We start from the raw sequence: 21,905 nt of genomic DNA on the forward strand, positions 1-21,905 counted from the left end.
TTCTTCTCTAAAATGATGTGAAATTTTGCATTTTCAAACATGGGTTTAACTACGTTACATGCTATCTGTCCATACTTTCTTTGTACAATATTTGCTGTATATATGACTGATATACTTCTCCTGATGAACAGACATGTTTGTTTTTCACTACCCAAAGCTCTTTTAGAAATATGGTATCTTTAACTCTTTAGCATTCAGATTATTTATTCACATTAATCAGGCATTATCTCATAGCTTTGAGATTTTGATGATGCAATTGTTTATTTTTAGAATGACAATGTAGTGTAGGTGTGAGAGGCCTGATCTAGTCAGTTAGCTATGACCAGTATAAATGCAAAAGGGTTAAGTCTTTGAACCAGTTCTAAGATTAGTTGCTTATGTAAAGGCCACACTATAAATAGTGTGAGCAATGAGCTGTGGTAGTTGTTGAAAAGAAAGAAATAGTTGCATTGCTTTCCAATTACCATTTATCATGTATTCATTGTTATTTTCAGTGTATCATTCTTAATTTTCAAAGTAGCTAATTTGTAAGGTTGACTTGTTAGCTGTTTGCATTAATTTAACAGCATAGCAATTTACTTACATTACAGATCTCACTTTTAACTGGCCTATACTTTAGCTTTCTTAATATAGAATCAGAATATCTGACTACATCTTTGTCTTGATCACCCCTTCCTCAAGGTGGCGAGCTGGCAGAAACATTAGCATACCGGGTGAGAGGCTTAGCAGTATTTCGTTTGTCTTTACGTTCTGAGTTCAAATTCCACCAAGGTTGACTTTGCCTTTCATCTTTTCGGGGTCGATAAATTAAGTACCAGTCACACACTGGGGTCGATGTAATCGACTTAATCCGTTTGTGTGTCCTTGTTTGTCCCCTCTATGTTTAGCCCCTTGTGGGCAATAAAGTAATAAGAAATGTTAGCATACCGGGTGAGAGGCTTAGCAGTATTTCATTTGTCTTTACGTTCTGAGTTCAAAATCCGCCAAGGTCGACTTTGCCTTTCATCCTTTCGGAGTCGATAAATTAAGTACCAGTTGTATTCTGGGGTCAATCTAATCGACTCCCTCCCCTTCCTAAAAATTTTGGACCTTGTGCCTAGAGTGGAAAAGATCACCCTTTTTTCCCTCTTTCATTGATTCCTCTAAAGTTTTATTTTTTTCTTTACATTTCACTCAACCACTACCATCTTTGATCACAATTGCGTTGAAGTTGTCACCCGTTCCTGTTTGACATTAATTGATTCTTTGTTTCTATCATAATGAATAAAATAATTATGTGAGCTTCACTTACCACCCATTCATACATGTATTTGCAAATTAGTGAGAGTTCATCAGAGGTTTCTATTTTTCTTCCTGAATTATATATGTTCTTTATATTCTGGTTGAGTTTTCTGCGTTCACTGTGTAGTCAGTTCTGTTGTCTTAAATGAAAAAGTCTTTTTGCCTTTTGAATGTTGAATATTGTTTGATGAATACATTTTGGAAATTCTAAAAAATACTTTTTGTCTTTTCTTTTATTCAGGTTTACAGCAATGCCATATACTAAAGTGTGTAAACTTTCTTAGAAATAACCCCAGAGTTGCTGACCACTCTGTTTGTGACTTTGTGCCTGTTAGCACTAGAAACACATTTTTTTCGTCCACATTTCTATTTTCAAAATGTCTGGCATTACTAAAAATCACAATCCTCACGGACTCCGGCCAACAGGTTTGGATCAAATCTGGGATGATCTCAAGGAGGGTATTGAGCAGATATACAGGCGAGAAAATATGGCAAAAAGTCGATATATTCAATTATATACGTATCCTTTTCTTTGAATAATAATGTTTTGGTTCCATTGATGGATGTCTGCAAATTTCTGCTCTTGATACCTTGTATAAACCATAACCTTCTTATTAGAAACTTTTATTTTTAATTATTAATATGTATATAACAAATTTTTTTTTTGTCTAATCTAATTCATCAATCATCTGTTTTTATATTCCAGGAACTCCCTGAAAGATAGCTATATTTTATTGGCAGCAATATGGTATAGCTACATTTTATTGGTGGCAGTAAGGTCCAGCTACATTTTATTGGTGCCAGTTTGATAAATGTATGTGTTTTAAGGGTAGAGTTTGTTATCTTGGGAATAGAAAGGAGCATGGTATTCTATTACATGTTAAATAGATTCAACTCAAACATTCAAACCAGCCAAAAAACAATGTTATCAATTCAAGAGTCATGAGTATATATCTCCTTCAAATGTTTTTGTTGAGGCTCTGGTGCAGGATATTTAAATGTCATGTGTCTCAGTTCGCAAACAGTTAAGTGCCAGGTTTTCTGAGAATGTTTCCTCTGATTGACCTGAGCATTTACTAAGAGATTAATTTCTATTCCACTTTGTAGGCACAGCCATAGTGTAGTTAAGAAGTTTGCTTTCCAACTGTATGGTCTTGGAGACAGTCCTACTGTGTGGCACCTTAGGCAAGTGTCTTCTGCTATATCCTCAGGCCAGCCAAAGCCTTGTGAATGGATTTGGTTGTTGGAAACTGAAAGAAGCCCTTTCTATACGTGTGTGTGTCTGTGTGTTTTTGCACATGCACTTCTTGACATCATGTGATGGTTGAAATCATTGTCCTCTAGAAACACATGTCTGGTCAATATTACTATGCTTGTAAACTGGTATGGGTTAATGACAAGAATAGCATCTAGCCATAGAAAATCTGTCTCAATACTATCTGAGCCATACAAACTTGTAAAAGTAGAGATCAAAACTAATGATGACGATGATTAACATGACTGAACACTGAGTAAAGTCCAGCTCTATGAGCTACTACCTCTACTGAATGCTTTTGTCATTTAGTATATGCTACTTATAGGCATTTCTCTTTGTAATTTACTGTTCCATCAGCTGTGGTTACAAACTAACATTACATTAGATTTTTAAATACTTTTTTCTATTTATTTCATTCTAAACCTGACTGAAAATAATTGACATTCCATGTGAACTGTTGACCAGTGAATAATTCAATACTTTAAAAGAAATATTTCTCATTTTCTATCCATTTTAATAATTTATCAAATTATTTCAAAGTATGGCTTTTGCTTATTTTTCACTTTTCTGTGTATTGTCTATTGAATTTATATTCAAAGTGAAAAGTTAAAAATAAGCAAAATTATTAAAAAAATTTTTTTTATTTTTATAAAGAAAAACAAAACCCATTAAATCAAGGACCCTTGTGAATTTATTCTTAAGAGTTTATTAGCTAGCAGTAGAAAAGACATCAAGGTGTAAAAACAGTCGCTTAACTCTTTGCCTATCCTGTGTAGTATATGTTATACACAGGGCATATTTCCCTGGCTTCTGTGCATCATATATGATACACATTGCCAGTTTTCTCCAACAACTTGAGTAACTTGGGACTAATGAAATAAATGCTTTATTATTCAGAATGTATGAAACAAGGACTTACTATAAATCTGTAAACAAGTATGGATGTTTAAGACCAACTTACGCAAAATTTTTTACCTAGGTAAAGGGTTAAGAAAACTAAAAATAAAAATAAAACTTTCTCTTAAATGGTTGTAAAAAAAATTTAAATAGTTGAGGAGATATTAATAAAACATTTTCTATTTTGTTTCTTCTGAGAAGAGGTAAAATATGCACTAGAAAAAGTACTAAGGTCCATCATCATCATGATTTCATATCTGCTTTCTGTTCTGGCATTGGTAGGACAGGTCTTAGTGGTTGAGCCATTTCTTATTTGGAATTACTGCTCTCCCAAAAGTGTTGGGAGCCATAGATATATAATTGCTCTTGAAAGTTGTGTCCAGGATGGCAATAGTCCACTGACTGAAGCCAATAAAAGTAGAGAAAAAGAAGAATGTATGAACATGAATATTTATTTGTATACTCTTTCTCTCTCTCTCTCTCACACACCCACCACCATCACCACTATCACCACCATCATCATCATCATTTTGTGTCCACTTTCCGTGTTTTTATGAGTTAGGCAAGTCATTGCAGTCCTTCTTGATGAGTCAGGGGATTACATCTTGTGCATAAGTTTCATTTTTGGCTTTGTTGGATGCCCATCCTAACACCAAATACTTTACAGAGTTGACCGGTTGTTCTTTTTTTTTCTGTAGTGCCAGTATGAGGGAGATTGTCATGTTTTTGATCAGATCCCATACTTAACAGTTATAGTTGTGTGTAGCAACATTAAAGTATTTTGTTGTTTTCAAAATGTTAGGATTTGATTTAAAAAAGAAAATGTTAAATGAATCATCTCCCTGCATTAACTAAGTGGAACAAATAGTAGATTCATTGACATCAAACTTGCCGCTCATTGTAGTAAAGCTTCTGCCATCATGTACTTTCTAGATCATTTCTATCTGTTCTTGTTGAGAACACACTTATCTACGTCATTTGTTAGTATCAGGTGTCTATATTTTTCCTGTTCATTGTTCCCATGTTGATGAGTAGGAGTATGTAAATCTGTATGAAAAAAAAATGCAGCCTTGCAACATAGTCATGTAAACACTACCAATGATCAATGCATTCTAGGTAGCTGAACATTGTGGGTGGCCACTTGGGCACATTTTTCTGGTACAAGCAGAATATTTGACTGATTACCAACCTGTGTTATCAGAAATCAATCCTAAATAAGCATAACTTGGTTCACGATTGACTGTACCATGATACCCCAGATCAATGATGAAGGAATCAGTAATGGATTTTTACTAGAGTAATAAAAGCAAAATATCAACTCTATGATACAGGCTGTCATATTATGATCAAGTTGGGAAGTAATAGTAAGCTGACAGTCTAAGGTGGCAAGCTGGCAGAAACGTTAGCACGCCGGGTGAAATGCTTAGTGGTATTTCGTCTGCTGTTACGTTCTGAGTTCAAATTCTGCTGAGGTCGACTTTGCCTTTCATCCTTTCGAGGTCGATTAAATAAGTACCAGTTACACACTGGGGTTGATACAATTGACTTAATCCATTTGTCTGTCCTTGTTTGTCTCGTATGTGTAGCTCCTTGTGGGCAGTAAAGAAATAAGAAATGTTAGCATGCCGAACAAAATGCTTAGCGGCATTCTGTCCATCTTTATGTTCTTAGTTAAAATTCTGCCGAGGTCAACTTTGGCTTTTAATCCTCTCGGGGTTGATAAAGTAAGTACCAGTTGAGCACTGGGGTCGATGTAATCAACCTACCCACACCTTCAAACTTGTTGACCTAGTGTCAAAATTTCAAACCAATATGCTTAATATGTAATATGCTTAAAAAAAAAGTGTAATATGCTTAAAAATGAGATTTTTTTGAAAAGTAACATGCACCTGGTGCTTGTTACATTGTGTTTCTCTTTATTTCCTGCTGTCTTTGAATATTTGTATCTCCTTAATGCATTTTATCTTCTTGATATGTTTTATCGCATTCTGTTGCTATCAGGTTTGATTACATTTGATTTACTAAGTGATGCTGAACTTCATTTGTTTTTCCTTGACTTGTTTAAGCCATGTATATAACTACTGTACTAGTGTTCAGCAAAATACCAGCCAGGGACAGCAGCCCAGAACACTAACTGGCAAAAGAGTTAAGCAGCCAACTGGAGGTGCACAATTCGTTGGCTTGGAACTTTACAAACGATTGAAAGAATATCTGAAAAGTTACTTAGTTAAATTGTTAAAGGTAAGTAGTCATCTAATATTCATTATTCGGATTCTAGAGAAAGATACTTCCAAACTTTTTAAGGCAGCAGATATTTAAATTAATGACAAAAATAGAAGATGAATATTTTTTTTGAGAAGTAAATCTTTACTAACAGACAAATGGGAATAAAATGAAACTACAGTGTATTTTATATGTGCATGCATGCATGCATGCACACATACACACATATGAGAAAAATTCTTCCAAATAAGGTTATTTTGAGTTGAAAAATTTTGTTTATTTATTAGAAAAAGTAATATACTCTTTTACTCTTTTACTTGTTTCAGTCATTTGACTGTGGCCATGCTGGAGCACCGCCTTTAGTTGAGCAAATTGACCCCAGGACTTATTCTTTGTAAGCCTAGTACTTATTCTATCGGTCACTTTTGCTGAACCGCTAAGTTACGGGTACGTAAACACACCAGCATCGGTTGTCAAGCGATGTTGGGGGGACAAACACAGACACACAAACCTATACGCACACACACACACACACACACACACACACACACACATATATATATATATATATATATATATATATATATATATATATATATATATCATGTGATCACATGACCGACCAGGCTATCAGATGTTGCTACACATCGCTGGTCACAATGCGTTCGCATTGTTTTAGCCTTCGAATGACGCCACCCCGCTGGCTAAGCGAGCAGGCCAACAGAAGAAAGAGTGAGAGAAAGTTGCAGCGAAAGAGTACAGCAGGGATCGCCACCCCCTGCCGGAGCCTTGTGGAGCTTTTTTAGGTGTTTTTCGCTCAATAAACACACACAACGCCCGGTCTGGGAATCGAAACCGCGATCTTACGACCGCGAGTCCGCTGCCCTATTCACTGGGCCATTGCACCTCCACACACACACACACACACACATATATATATATATATATATACCTCCACACACACACACACACATATATATATATATATATATATATAATATATATATATATAGACAGGCTTCTTTCAGTTTCCGTCTGCTAATGTACCATATCCAGTGGTAATCACATGGGTATATTAGATGCACCTTGATCTCAGCAGTGCTTATTCATGTAAAAGACGTTTTCTGTGCATTAAAAGATGTGATATAGGTCCAACTTTGCATATATGTCCTGGGGTGATTTTTTTCCCTTTTTGAGATGGCTTTTTTCCCCCTTAAAGGCACATCTTATATACCATCAAATATGGTATTGCCTTGTCACATTTCATCCCACTTCTCATTTTTGTTCAGTCTTCAACAAAACTACATGACTTTGTGGTATGTAACAGTATATAACTTAGCCACATTTTCATCCTTTTTGTTTTTAAATTAATATTTATTTCTGGCATAGACACATTGTCATGAATTATAGGAGAGAATTTTGTTGAATAGATTTAGTTGGGTTCTTGGTTGGTATTTATTTTATCTCTCTACTCTCCAAAGATGAAAGGAAAGTCAATCTAAAAAGAATTTCAACTCAGAGTGTAAAGGAACATACACTTTTTAATCTGCTTCATTGTCTAAAGTGGATGCTGGTGTATAATGGATGGTTGTGCAAATATTAGTTTAAGTAAGAGGTTTTCTACTGATGTTACAACATTAACCTTTTAGCATTCAGAATACTCTGTTAAAAATAATTTATATTTATTCACATTGTCTTGAATTAATCATGCATTATCTTGTATCTTCAAGAGTTTGATGATATGGTAATTTATTTTTTGAATGACATTGTAAAATAGGTGTGAGAGGCCAGCTTGAACATAAAGCATGTAGAAAATTTTGGCTGGGTATGGCTGGTTTAAACACTAAAGGGTTAAATATCCAGTTAGATTCAATATTTCATATATTATTATTCCCTTTTCATCTTATTCTCTTTCACTGCAAAAGCAAAAACAAAAAAAAACTTTCATATTTATTGAACCAGCAATGATTGTTTTTTTCTTAATTCTTGTTGTTTGTCATCTGAAATATTTCAATTGCTGTACTTTACAGGACAGCAAAGACTTGCTTGATGAAAATGTCTTAAAGTTCTATACCAAACAATGGGAAGATTATCAATTCTCAAGTAAAGTTTTGAATGGTGTTTGTGCCTATCTAAATCGACATTGGGTTCGTCGAGAATGTGATGAAGGAACTAAAGGAATTTATGAAATTTATTCTGTAAGTATTGCAAATGTTAGGCTTTCCATTTTATTTTTATTTTTCACAAACACTTTGTTGACAATAAATACCTCACTTTTAGTTACAATTTTGTATTATCACTCTACATTGACCATTTCACTTGGATCAGCTGTTTAACTGGGCTTTTTTGTTTTCTTTTGTAGCTAATCGGGTAGGGCACTGTGCATCACCCTTCTGAGATGGGTGGGAAGAAGAGAAGGGGTATTCTTAAATAGGAGATCTGGCTTGAATGCTTGCAGCAGAATGGACTTCTGCACTAAGGTATCCAATGTATCCCTTGGTACCCTTTGTAAAAACAAACAAAATTTCAAATGTTATGAAAAATTGCTAATATTAAAAAATATAAGGTACTTAGGATAATCATTTTCAATTGAAAAGAAAACCATCAGGTGAAAGTTCTTAAAAGATTAAATAGTTTCATCCTCTTTGATTTACCATCCACTTTTTCTAGCTTGCATGGGTTGGATGGAGTTTATTGAGGCAGATTTTTCTACAGCCAGATGCCCTTCCTATTGCTAACCCTTACCTGTTTTCAAACAAAGTACTTGTCCATGGCCAGACATTTTTTCACAGAATGTTGGGAATGAATGACACTGCAACACTGCTTATATATCAGTGACTCACATTTATAGCTATCACCTGTTGTTAAGACACAAACATGCGTGTGCACATGTACACACAGATTTCTTTCAGTTTCTATCTACCAAATCCACTCACAAGGCTTTAATTAACCCAGGGCTATTGTAGAAGACACCGGCCCAAGGTACCATGCAGAGGTACTGAACCCAAAACCATGTGGTTCAGAAGCAAACTTCTAACCACACAAACACATCTGCCCCTCTCTTTACAGAAATAAAATCGAAAGTAACAACAATAATGATGCACTTAGTATATTGGTTTGTTACTTAAAAGTGTTTTAATTATTATATCATTTAACAAACAATTCATGAGCAGTTTGTAATCCTGTTCTTTTGTATTGTTTCACTAATTAAATTCAATCTTTATTAAGTTTCCATGCTCTTGTAACTATGTAAAGTTATCAATTCCCAAATTTATATTTATTGTTTCCATCAATTTCATCATCATTGTTTAACACCCTTTTTCCATGCTGGCATGGACTGTACAGTTTGACAGGAGCTGGCCAACTGGGGAGTGGTGCAGATTCCAATTGTATGTTTTGGCATGGTTTCTAAGATAGGGTACCCTTCCTAATGACAACTACTTTAGAGAGTGTGCTGGATGCTTTATTTTATATGTCACTGGCATGGGTGCATTCTTGCAACACAGGCATGAGAAAGTATTTTACATGACAATGGCACGAGTGCATTTTATGTGGCACTGGCACCTGCAAAAGACATGTCTATATGTATGGATGACCACAGCTCTGATAAAATATGTGAAGTTGTTTGTTCCCAAATGCTGGTCGTGAACTCCAGTCTTATGATTTATCAATGGTCATTGTGCAAATGTAAGATGATATTAGTAGTGTGTATCTGGCATTTTCTGTCTAATGCCATTAACTTGAGTTTATCCGCATACGATGTCATTTATTCTGAACTTCATTTCTGACATAGTTTACAATTTCTTGAAACCATTTAATTGCACTACTTTCATTGTCTTAAAAGAAGACCTCAAAAATCCTTTCTGTCACCATTCTGCACCAAAATGTTCCCTACATATACCAATTTTGTTACATTTTCTTTTAGGTGGAAGTGTGTTTCCTCATTCTTATTGCTTTTTCTTTTTGTGTTCTAAAAATTTCTAATATCTTACTGCAGTTTACTTAATATTAATTAAAGTAGCTTTGTATAACAATCAAAATCAGTTAGAGAATTCTGCTTCTGCTGCTGCAACTGTTAAATTTCATACCCTTGCAATTACCTAAATAAACAAATGAGTAAAAGAACAGAAGTTGATGTCTAAAGTTATCAGGTTTGTCCATTGGTGATCAATGAAGACACTAGCTTCAATCATTCTTCACTGAACCAGAGGACATATCCATGCAGGGGACCAGAGAATCATGACTGTTCTTGCTTATACTACACCTTCCATGCTTCCATGTGCTACAAGTTATGAAAGTGGAGTACTTCACTGTTGCAAATGTCTAATTCCCCAACTTCCATGAGCCTGAAACTATGGAAGTAGCAGTATTTCATTGTTACAGATGTGTGAAATACCCTGACTACTGCAACATGACTATTTGATTCTTAGTTCAAGGTTTGTGTCATACACTCTTACTCACCAGACATTGATACTAGACTGGTGCAAGGGTTTCTTTTTTTGTGAGCTTGTGGGTGCCAGTGTCTCATAAAAAGCACCCATGCCAGTCCCACATAAGAGCACCTGTGCTGATAACACGTAAGAGTACCCATGCTGGTGCTGTGTAAAAGCATCCAGTAACTCTGTAAAGTGGTTGGTGTTAGGAAGGGCATCCATCTGGCTAGCTCCTTTCAAACTGTCCAATCCATGCCAGCATGATAAACAAATGTTGAATTATTATGATGATGATGATGATAAGAAAGAGCAGCATGCAAATCAGACACATTCTCTTGCCCAGCGGCAGGATAAAGATAGGACAACTGTACTTGTATGAGAATGTAGAAGATTGTCAAAGTGTCTCAAACCATCTTACTTGGTAAGCGTCCAGTCCATAAAACATCATTCCAGATATTTGCTCTGCATCATGGCTTCTAGCCATACATGAAGGCATGTTGCCACCACTGGCCAGCTGCTACCAACTTCAAAGCTGTGGAGATGGTTACTTATTTCCTTCATGCTTCATTTGATTGAAATGTAAACATGCCACTAACCATTGCACAATATTGTATGGCCATTGACTTACCTGAGTTCATTTGCCCTTTGACCAGTCTTGTTTTTCATTCTGCTGGATGCTCAAAAATCCTCCTCCTCAGCAAACGAATATGTGACTGGTACTAGATTATCAGTAATACTCTCAAGTGACCTGAAATTATAATGAGGATAATAATAATAATAATAATAATAATAATAATATAATAATAATAATAATAATAATAATTGAAAGTTTTATCATGTACATTGTTTTGTCTTGGTATAAAAGATGGGCTACAGCAAATATTCTGCTCAATACCACAGATTTGTTTCTCAGTTGTTTGACCATAGCCAGTTGAGCATGTCCGTTTGTGGCTGACAATATGTGCACCTTTGATCACGAGCAGGAGTAGTGGGGGAGCATCATAGTCATGTGTTGAGAGGAATTCTTTGGGGTTTGGATAATTCACCTTTGGAAACATGGGTGTTTTGATCACCATCCTTAAATCATTGTGGTAAGAAGTGTGGCTGTGTGGTAAGACGCTCGCTTCCTAACAACATGGTTCCAGGTTCCGTCTGACTGCATGACACTTTGGGCAAGTGTCTTCTACTATAGCCTTGGGCTGACCAAAGCCTTATGAGTTGATTTAGTAGATTTTTGATGCAGCTTTGACTGATAGTACCCCTAGGAGGGTTTAGGACTAGATTGGGATTAGTCGCTGCCTTTTAGAGGCTCCCGAGCCCCCTTAGCTTAGGCTTAGGTTAAGGCTTAGTTGTGATCTGAACATAACCTCTTCTGACACAGAGGATCAGGAGCCCTTTTGGGTGTTATATTTTCCTTGCTGGAAGGGTTCCCAACCCATGGGCCAAGGGAGTTAGATGATGAGGGGAGGGGGGGGGCTTTGAAAGGGCCAGCATGTGCAACCTGATCACTCCCAGCCCATGCATTCCCGTTGTGACACTGATTCTGCAGAACTGGGTTGGGTATATGCACCCAACACTAGAGCTGGAGATACCTCCAAAAGGTGGGGCCCCGCCACGTCAAAACGGTAGAGGAGTAGGGGCCGAAACCGGATGTGGTTCCTCCTGATGATATCTTGAGCTAATTGGATCCTATAAAGGGGCTTTTGTGGTAGCAGACCACGAAAAACAGTCGAAATTCCTCCTAAATATAGATTTTTTTGAATCAGCAATGTTGTGTTCAGTTAAGTCCTTTTTGGGGTGAAAAATTAATAAACTGATTCCTTATAGGATTTCCCACTAAAATTGGCTGCACCCCATTTTCAGCAATAACTTTTACCAATTTAGATGTATTTTGTTCAAACTTTATGCGGGCGTTGCTTAGGACTTATGGGATCTTTGAATGCTTTAAATTAATACAATCGATGAGTGGAAAAATCGATAAACTGATTCCTCATGGGATTTCCCAATCAAATTGTCTGCAACCCATTCTTAGCCAGATGCTTACCAATTTCAATGGATTTCACTCAAATTTGATGTCAGTGTAACTTAGTTTGGTTTGAAACAAAGTGCTTGATTAGCTCAATAATCCTAACTTAATCCTGGGCAACTCTGGGCTAAACTGCTAGTATATATATATATATATATATATATATATACTTGCAGCTAATCTTGGTTTCACCCAATTGGTTTGGATGATGTGGCTGTAAAACTTGCTCTGTGTAAGCATTCGACTTGTTTGGGCATGCTTATATTAAAAAACAATTTTTGGAATGACTTTTTTCTGTCAAAATGCAAAAAATAACTGACCAACAAAAAAAAGAAAACAACAAGATTCAACCAAATCAAAAAGTAAACCCAAATACTAAGTGAACAAAGATGAACCATCCCATTATTTTTTCAGCGTACAATTTTCATCATCCCACTACCAATTATGACGTCACTCCTTCCTTCCATATTCATCTTTCACCCCTTCCGTTCTCATTCATAAACACGAGTATTATTATAGTTGATTATCTCATGGTGGGTATACTGGTCTTATATTTTACCTCAGTGTCACTTAGATGGCATACACGACTCTCTCACTCAATAATAATAATAATAATAACAACAACAATAATAGTTTCGAATTTTGGCTCAAAGCCAGCAATTTTAGGGGAAGTAGTTAGTTGATAATATTGATCGCTGTGTTCAACTGGAACTAATTTCTTTGACTCAGGAAGGATGAAACCAGTCAGCCTTGATGGAATTTGAACTTTGAATATAAAGTGGCTGAAGGAATGTTGCTAAGCATTTTGTCTGACTTGCCAATGATTCTGTCAGTTTGCTACCTGAATGGTTTCAAATTTTGGCCCAAGGCCAGAATTTTAAAGAGAGGACATTAGTCAATTACATCAACCCCAGTGATCAGCAGGTACTTATTGTGTCAACTTTGGCAGAATTTGAACTCAATGTGAATCACAAGAAATATTGCAGAGTATTTTTGTCAACATTTTAACAACTATGCTATCTCACCACTCAAATAATAATATTATAAAAACTGGCAAAGGTTTGATATATTCAATGATTACTATCGTAGTAACAGCAGTTATGCATCATTGCTCGCTCTTACTCATACTTGAGTCACAAGCAGTAACTGTAGTATTAATAGCACAGTCTCCTTGAAATATGCTAGGATGGTTCTGTTGCAATACTTTGATAGAATAATTCGTAAAAAATTACTATCATGTCAATTATTAAACTACTGATTAATAATTTGTTATTGAATATTTTTGATTGGAAGTATTTTTTTACAGATCTGTAACAGTTCGTTCTAACTACTATTGACATCAGTAAAACTTTTGACTCCATTCCCTGCTATCCATTCATTTGAAAAAATATTCCCCTCGCCTTAAACATGAAATGTTGATGAGCAATCTTCCTCTCAAGCTACCAAGCCTTTGTAGTGTTTGATGGGAGTAGTCACTTGTTGTCTGAGAAAGACTGGTTTTGATATTCCTTGTTGAACAACCTGCACAAATGATTTGTTTACTATGATCAAATCTTTGTGCTGTACATGAGCTCACTCCTTCCATCAAATCAATGTTGCCTGAACAAGTGCATGATGTACTACATGTCAGCTGTCCATGTGATGGCAGAGCAACATGAAATGAAGTGTTTTGCTCACGAACACAACACACCACCTAGTCTAGGAATTGAATCCGGTGTCTCATTCTAATCATTAGGCACTGCGCCATCATTGTGGTGTATAAGAACACTTAAAGAACCTGCAATTTTCTGAAAAGTATACTACAGGGATCTGTCATTTTATTTTTAAAAAATTTATACCTACATGACCTTCCCACACTTACATACATTACAGACAGCCTCATATGCAAGTGATGTTACATTCACATCCTTCAACTGTTCTTCAGACACTTCTGTCCAATTACTCTGACACTTGACCACCTAGCAATCTGACTCAACAACAAACAGACTTAAAATAGTTCCTATCAAGTTTACTGTCTTTCTCCTTACTACCAGTATCATAGAATTCATCAAATATCACTAACTCTTATACTCAACAACATAAACATATTACATACAAAGAGAAGATAAAAAATAGCAGGAATTACATACAACTCATCCATGGCATTCACAATACACATTAAAGGCATAGTAAAGAAGCAGAATGACACCAAATTATTTAGAAAAGCTATAAAGACACAACAGCATAAACATCTTTAGAGCAGTCAGATGTCACATTTGGTATCAATATCAATGACATACAAGCAATATATTACGTCCATAATGAACTATACTAGTCCTACTTCTGTTCCCAATGTCTCCACCACAAATTATTATAAATTACAAAAAACACAGAGTAATTCACCACACCCATTGATTACATGTGCAACAAAGCTGAAGTGCTAAAAATGAAACCACCTGTGGCACAGCTTGTTCTTGCACTCTGTCACTACATTATAATAAAAAAAAAATATGGAGACACATATGCAACTCTCCAGATCACTACTACTACATCATTCTAAAAACATTATCTCTCTCACATGATGTGGATATGCATAAGGAACACATATAGAAATAGGTGCTACATGGCAAACTCTGTGCTAGGATTATGCCACTAACAATAAATGCTGAGGAACAACAAACGTCATGCTCTCAGCAAATTCAGCCACACTAGAATCTGTAGGCATACATTAATAGACTGGACAGAAAGCATGCAATATATGTAGGTTATCAAACTGGACTGCATATGATTTGTGGCTTGTTGAATTGTGAAGTAAGGTCTTTGACTAGATGGAGACATAATATAACTTGGAAGATGAGGCCTCTTCGTTTTTCCCCCTACCTGCAATACCACAAGATTGCTGGATCAGTGCTAACCTGGGTCTACACAATAACAACATCCTAAAAAACATAAAGGCCATTTCATTGACTGGAGAAAACTCATTGAGCATCATGTTCAAACCATTGACTTACAAGCAAGCAGTTTCTGTACATTGATCCTCCACTCCATAGGAGTGGTTACCTTCTTCTCTATACGTCCACCTTTTGTCTTGTTATTCTAAAGTTCCTCGTATGTTTACACTAGGCACTTTGATTCTTCGTCTCCAAAATGACCTAAAATTTGCTCTACCTATGTTGGTATTTTTTAGTCCTGATTGAATTTACTCATGAGCAAAGGTTTCTAGGCTTCTACATCAGGGACTACAATATTCAATGTGCACTTTAGATTTGGCAGGTTGAGCAACTGTGTTGAGGTTCTTTTGTTTTCTGCATATGCATTCCCTACAGAAAGTAGTCTGTGTAGAAGTTCAAACTGAATATCATTTGTGTCTTTCTAAAATTCATAAATACTTGCCTAACTGCTTTGATTAAATTTTGTAAAATACAAATACAGAATATAAAAAATAATTTTTTAAAAATATTAAACTGTATGAATGAATTTTATTTTCTTGTTTTTCCTTTTCATTTCAGTTGTTTTGTTTTTTTCTGTGATTTCTCAATACTTCCTATGTGGTCTGTGTATTTGTGTACCTTCCTAGATATTAACACAATCCCTTTGTTTATTTTATATTTCAGTTGGCCTTAATTACTTGGAGAGACAACCTGTTTAAGCCATTGAACAAGCAGGTCACTAATGCTGTTCTTGCACTTATTAAAAGGGAGAGGCATGGTGAGACTATCAACACCAGATTGGTTAGTGGTGTCATCAACAGTTATGGTTAGTTTTATTTCTTGTTGTTATTCTTCTTCAGTCTCAAGTCTATTTCCCTGGTTAAATGCATTCATTTATTTTTATTTATTATTTATTTTTCATGTATTTTGCACCCTGATTATAATGTGTCTGTTTTTCAACGTGCACCCTTATATACAATTGATGCTAGCATGGAAAAGTGGACATACAGTGATACCGCATTTTCTTGCTGTTTAGTCCTGAGATCATATGTGATTTAACAAATATATAATCTGTGGAACCTGTGGAAAGGGTAGACCGAGGAAGATATGAGATAAGGTGGCAAAGCATGATCTTTCGATGTTGGATCTCATGCAGACAGTGACAAATGATTGAAACTTTTGGCACTTTGCTGTGCTTGAGAAGACTTATCAACCCAAGTGAAATTGTTGTCATGGACAATGTTGGTGACACATAAAAGGCACCTATGCCAGTGACATGTTAAAGGCACCCAGGCCGATGACACGTAAAAGGTATCTGTGCTGGTGACCCATAAGATGCACCTCTTCTGGTGACACGTAAAAGGCACCCATGCCAGTAACACATAAAAGGCAGTTGTGTCAGTGACACATACAAGGTACCCTTGCCAGTGGCACATTAAAGGTACCTGTACCAGTGACACGTAAAAAGCATCCATGCTGGTAACACATAAAAGGCACCCACTACATTCTTGGAGTGATTGGCAATAGGAAGGGCATTCAGCCATAGAAACCAAGTCACAATCAAGTTGGGGCCTGGTATACCTCCCTGGATTACCATTTCCAGTCAAACTGTCTAACCCATGTTAGAATGGAAAGTGGATGTGCTAAATGATGATGATGATGATGGTAATCAAAAGCATTCCAGATATGATTGTGCCTTTCTTTTTTGTACATCTATGACTACATTATCTAATGTGTCTAAAATATGATTTGGCTATTATTTTAGCAGGTCAGACGACCATATAAAGGCTCTTGTAACTGTTTTAGTTGTTCGTTGAAAAGTTAAAATGAAACTCAGTGTTTTTTCCAATTCAACTATGGTGCAATAATGCTATGACTTCTTTCTATTCAGTATTTTCTTTCTGTACACTTGTTACCTGGAAAAAATGATAGCCAGTGTTTTTTTTTATATTAAATTTTATGTTTGATGTTTAAATTCATTGAAGTTTAAAAAAAAGACTGACTGACTCTCGGGTTTTCTCTTTTGGTTCCAACCCAGCTGAGACTGACATCCCTTAATTTTCTGGGCAAAATGCTTCGCAGCATTTTGTCTGTCTGAGTTCAAATTCCGCCATGGTTGACTTGGCCCTTCATCGTTTTGGGCTCAATAAAATAAATATTAGTCAAGCACTGGGGTCACTGTAATCAATTTATCCCCTCCCTTGAAATTACTGGCCTTGTGTCAAAATTTGAAATGAATATTAAGTAAAACCATCAGTTTTATGTAATAGCTTAGTTTTCAGTTTGTAATGCACCAGCTTAATGAAAAATGTAATTTTAATAAAATTTTCAAAATTATTGATTATTTTTAATATGTATTGAATGCCTAGGCTTGTATTCATTGGGAATAATGGTCTCAAAAGGGTTAAGGTTCTATATGAAGTTAGTGAGATTATGAGTTCAAGTTTTGTGTCTCTAAGGGGAAACAATGATATTCTGTTTTCCTTAGTTTGCAAAGCTTAAAAATAAGCATATCTTCTACTTCCTTAGTTGTTCATAGTTGGGAGATCAGATGATTTAATATGTTCAAATTGTCAGTGGAGAAAAATTTCTGTAAAACTCCATTAAAAGATAATTGTATTTGGCTTTCAAGCTTCTACAATACAGTTTTGTCATTTTTTGAAGCTGAATATAACTTGAAAACTATTGTAATTTAAAATAATTTAGTTATATTGTATTACGCAGAGATTAAATTTATATAACTTGTCACATTAAAAAAAAGAATCATTTTGAATATCTCCTACTCCTTCTCATTTAATAATGCTAACAATAATGATAATCCTTCCTGCTATAAGGCACAAGGCCTGAAATTTATGGGAAAGGAGTAAGTTGGTTACAACAGTCCTAGTGTTTAACTGGTACATATATCATTGGCTCCAAAAGGCAGAATTTGAACTGAGAATGTAAAGACAGATGAAACGCCACCATGCTAATGATTTTACCAGCTCACTGGCTTACTGCTGCTGCAGCAGTGGCAGCGGCAACTGACGATGATGATGATGATGATAGTATTGGTTTCAAATTTTGGCACAAAACCAGGAAGTTTTGGGGATGTGGCTAGTCGATTACATTGACCCCAGTACACAACTAGTACTTATTTCATGAACCTTGAAAGGATGAAAGGCAAAGTTGATCCCGGTGGCATTCAAACACAATGTAAAGACAGGCGAAATTCTGTCTTTATTATTATTTCCAGGATAAGAGCAGCTGACTGAATGACTCATTGGAGCATTGTGCAAAATGCTTTACAGTATTTGTTCTGGCTCTTTACATTATGAGTTCAAATCCTGCCACGGTCAACTCTGCTCTTCATCCTTTCAAGATTGATGAAATAAAGTGCCTGTCAAGTACTGGGAATAAAGGAAATCAACTAATCCCACTTCCTTTAAAAATTATTGGCTTTGTGTCTAAATTGGAACCCATTGTTATTATTGTAGTTATCATTGTTGTTTTTTATATTCACAACTTCATATTCCTCAGAAATTATTAATCATATATTTCGTCTTTTTATATAGTGGCACTTGGTTTAAATGAAGATGATCCCTCGGCAAAAGGTCCAACGTTGAGTGTATACAAGGAACATTTTGAAAGTCCTTTCTTAAGTTACACAGGAAGATTTTACACATGGGAAAGTACAGACTTTTTAGCACACAATCCTGTCACTGAATATATGAAAAAGGTATTTTAACATTTCTTTTTTATATTTTATCGAATATATGTTTTGTTGTAGATGTTAGCTTGCTGATTAAATTCTGTGCTTTGCTTTCCATTCAACCTTTTACTGGTTTAACAATGTTATAAAAGTTGATTTATTTATAATTCTGTAAAAGTAAGAAGTTGGAAAGTGAGACTGTCTCTCTGCATACTTTGTTATTGAATAGATCTATCTGACCAGCTCTGTTGGAGCTCATAGATCCATTAAGCAGTTTTAGCTAACTACATAATGCTTAGGATATTTTGTTATTGTGAGGTATGGAGCTGTAAAATCTGTACTGCTCTCTTTATGGGTTTTTGTAGATTTGGTTTATGCTCACAGAAGCTCAGTTTCTTTCTGAATTTTTCTTTTAGTGTTTATTGTCCTTTATTTCATTCATTGGTGAAGAAAGGGAATATCTGGAGCACTTGATAATTGAACCTAATGTCAGCTGGATGATTGTCAATTCTTCTTTGTTATATTGCCTCTGAATGATCTTATGCAAAAAGAAAGTTTGCCTCTTTATTATTTATTAAGTGGATGACAGAGAATTCCTTTGTCTCCAGAGTAATCTCATTCATTTTTGGTTTTACTCATGAAATAATTTGAGCTGTATACTTTAACCCTTTAGCCCTTAAAATGTCCATATATGACCTAAATATTCTACATGTTTATATTCAAAGTGGCCAGATCTAATACTGAGAAAAATGGTTATATTAACAAAGACAATTTTTGTACAGTTTCACTTTCTAACTTATTGGCAAAGTAGTTTTTGTTTATTCTACAACAAGTACAAATGGAATGTAAATTCTTCAAATGGTTGCATCTCCAAGGTAGCTCCTCTCTTCTAAGGTCATTGGAGTGTGCCAGGTGTCTGTAGAATATGTTTGTTAAAATGGTGAATACACTTGAGACTGGTAAACAAGTTTTAATATTAGATCAATAATATACATTAACTGCTGTGCCTTACATGTTTGAGTATATTTATATTGTGATCTTTAACTCTTTTGAGACATAGGGTTTTGGTATGTGTAGCCAAAAAGACCAAAATTTGTTTTCTGTTGAGATACATCTACTGAAAGACGTGCTCTGATTAGCTATTACACTTCAAAACCAACCATTCACAACATTTGTTCCATCAGGTTAATGGATCAGCCTCAAATTCCTTTCAGCTTGTGTCACTTGGACTGATCAATTGGCCTGGGTGAATTTTCTGCATGTTTTAAGACTTTTCATTTGACTCTATTATATCCATAGTTTGGATTTTTTTCTTTATGTTGAAGAAAATTTTTTTTTTGTAGTTGGATGCCTTTCTTTCTGTTAATTAACTGATATACTAAAGTTTTTTTGTCAGTCGGGCAAAATTTCTTGTTTGTCTGACAGTTAATACATCTTGTTCTGAGGCACAAATTCATGACTGTTTTAAGATTTGAATGAAGTACTGGTATGTAGTCTGTAGTCCAGCAAATTAACTACACTGTGATTCTGTTCCTTATTGCTTAGAATATTGGCTTATATAAATGTGCTCCTTCACTTGGGAAATCGGATTTATGCTGGTCATGTTTTGCTTGGTTAGGCTGATATCAACATTTGACTTGCAGTTATTGTTCTATCATATGACAAATACCATCTTTGACCATCTGCTACAGGCTACTCGTAGCCAATAATAGCAAAAAGCAATTTAATACTTTTAGTTTCTGTTTCAAAATGAGGTTTATTTTCATATTGTTAACTCAAACTTGCTTCCAGAAGGGAAAAACAGAAAAAGGAAGTAACATGGTGAGTGAATGATTGAACATAATATGAATCTAATACTCTCCAGTTGATCAAGTTTCATTAAAGTTTGATATGCTTATTGTTATATAATATATAATTATTTACATAGTATGCTTAGCTGGTTCCTCCCAGATAAACTTGCACCTCAAACAGTTGACACCTATTGCAGTCTGTTATTTCTCAGGTTAGATTTGATTTTGAGGTTAGCCTGCATTCCATTGATGAAGGCAGTAAGTATTTGAACAAGTGATCAATGTGAGAGCTGCATTGATAATATGATGCTATGCTTTTAGTTACCCACCTTTGTGGTATTGCCAACTTGAACATGAGATCAGGATAACAGTAACATGGTTAAAGATTTTTGAATCATGTTGATATATATAGCCAAACTAGCAGCAATAGTGGGCTTGGATTATAAATGATAAAGGCTATACAGCTAGATCCTTGGAGACAGCAAACACATTCATGTCATGACGCAAATAAGCATATTCTATTCTTTTAAGACTGCAATTGTCAAAATACCCCAAATTACAGAAACCCAGTTTGTAAAGAACAGGTTTCACATCCATAAGGAAGAATTGAATGTTTGAGCACCATCTGGAACCAGTAAGCTGGTCTTCATGCTGTAAATTAATGTACTTCTTAATCTTGTTCTTGGATTGGAAGGAAAAACCCAAGTAAAACACCCATTCACTTGTTGCAATTGAGTGTCTCTATTGTGAGATTACATTTCTATTTGCTTGTAAAAGCAAATTGATATGACTTCAATTTGGATGCATTGACCATTGGGTCAACTTACTATGAAGATTTTTGTGGGGTTCTCCAGCATGATCTGGTCAAAATTTCAAGAAAAACTCAAAGAATTCAATTCATCATTATAGTTCATTACCTCAGGTGGTCATACTATATAAGCTTAAGTGGTTACAGTAACCCTAGAGAAATACACTAGATAAATATCCAGCCAGCCAAAAAGTTGTACAGATTGGCTAAAGTTTGCAACCCTACTAAATGCCACTTTTTTTTTTAGAAAAATCACCCGTACATGGCTGACTTATCTGTAAAAGTTAAGACACAGCCCACACTCTCTTAACACAACTATATCCAGAATTAAACACTTCAGCTCATGAAGAAAACTTTTGCTTCTACTATTACTACTACTACTGCTGCTGCTACTAGAGTAGTGACTGCTGTATGGGTAAAGTACTGAACAAAATACTTTATAGTATTTGGTTATTTCAGATTTTAAACTTTTCGAGGATTGATGGTATTGTACTAGTCATGTATTAGGGTTACTAAATTCAGTTATTTCTTTTCCCAAAATGGGTAGCCTTCTGTCTGTCTTAAGAAATCATGATTATTATTATTGTGGCAG

General features: G+C 35.3%; 1 protein-coding gene across 2 annotated transcripts in view; it reads left to right on the plus strand.

Moving 5' to 3' along the window:
* LOC115212928 (cullin-1) overlaps positions 1-21,905 on the plus strand; it is a 121,864-nt gene that overhangs the window by 46,353 nt on the left and 53,606 nt on the right. For both annotated transcript variants that reach the window (XM_036503856.1, XM_029781760.2), the window contains 5 exons: positions 1,523-1,801; positions 5,500-5,674; positions 7,687-7,854; positions 15,709-15,850; positions 18,579-18,742. In XM_036503856.1, coding sequence (XP_036359749.1) covers positions 1,659-1,801; positions 5,500-5,674; positions 7,687-7,854; positions 15,709-15,850; positions 18,579-18,742 — 792 coding nt within the window. In that variant the 5' untranslated portion in view covers positions 1,523-1,658. The remainder of the gene's footprint in view (positions 1-1,522; positions 1,802-5,499; positions 5,675-7,686; positions 7,855-15,708; positions 15,851-18,578; positions 18,743-21,905) is intronic.

This window comes from Octopus sinensis, linkage group LG6 (genome assembly GCF_006345805.1).
Source record: "Octopus sinensis linkage group LG6, ASM634580v1, whole genome shotgun sequence".
NCBI classification, from domain to species: domain Eukaryota; kingdom Metazoa; phylum Mollusca; class Cephalopoda; order Octopoda; family Octopodidae; genus Octopus; species Octopus sinensis.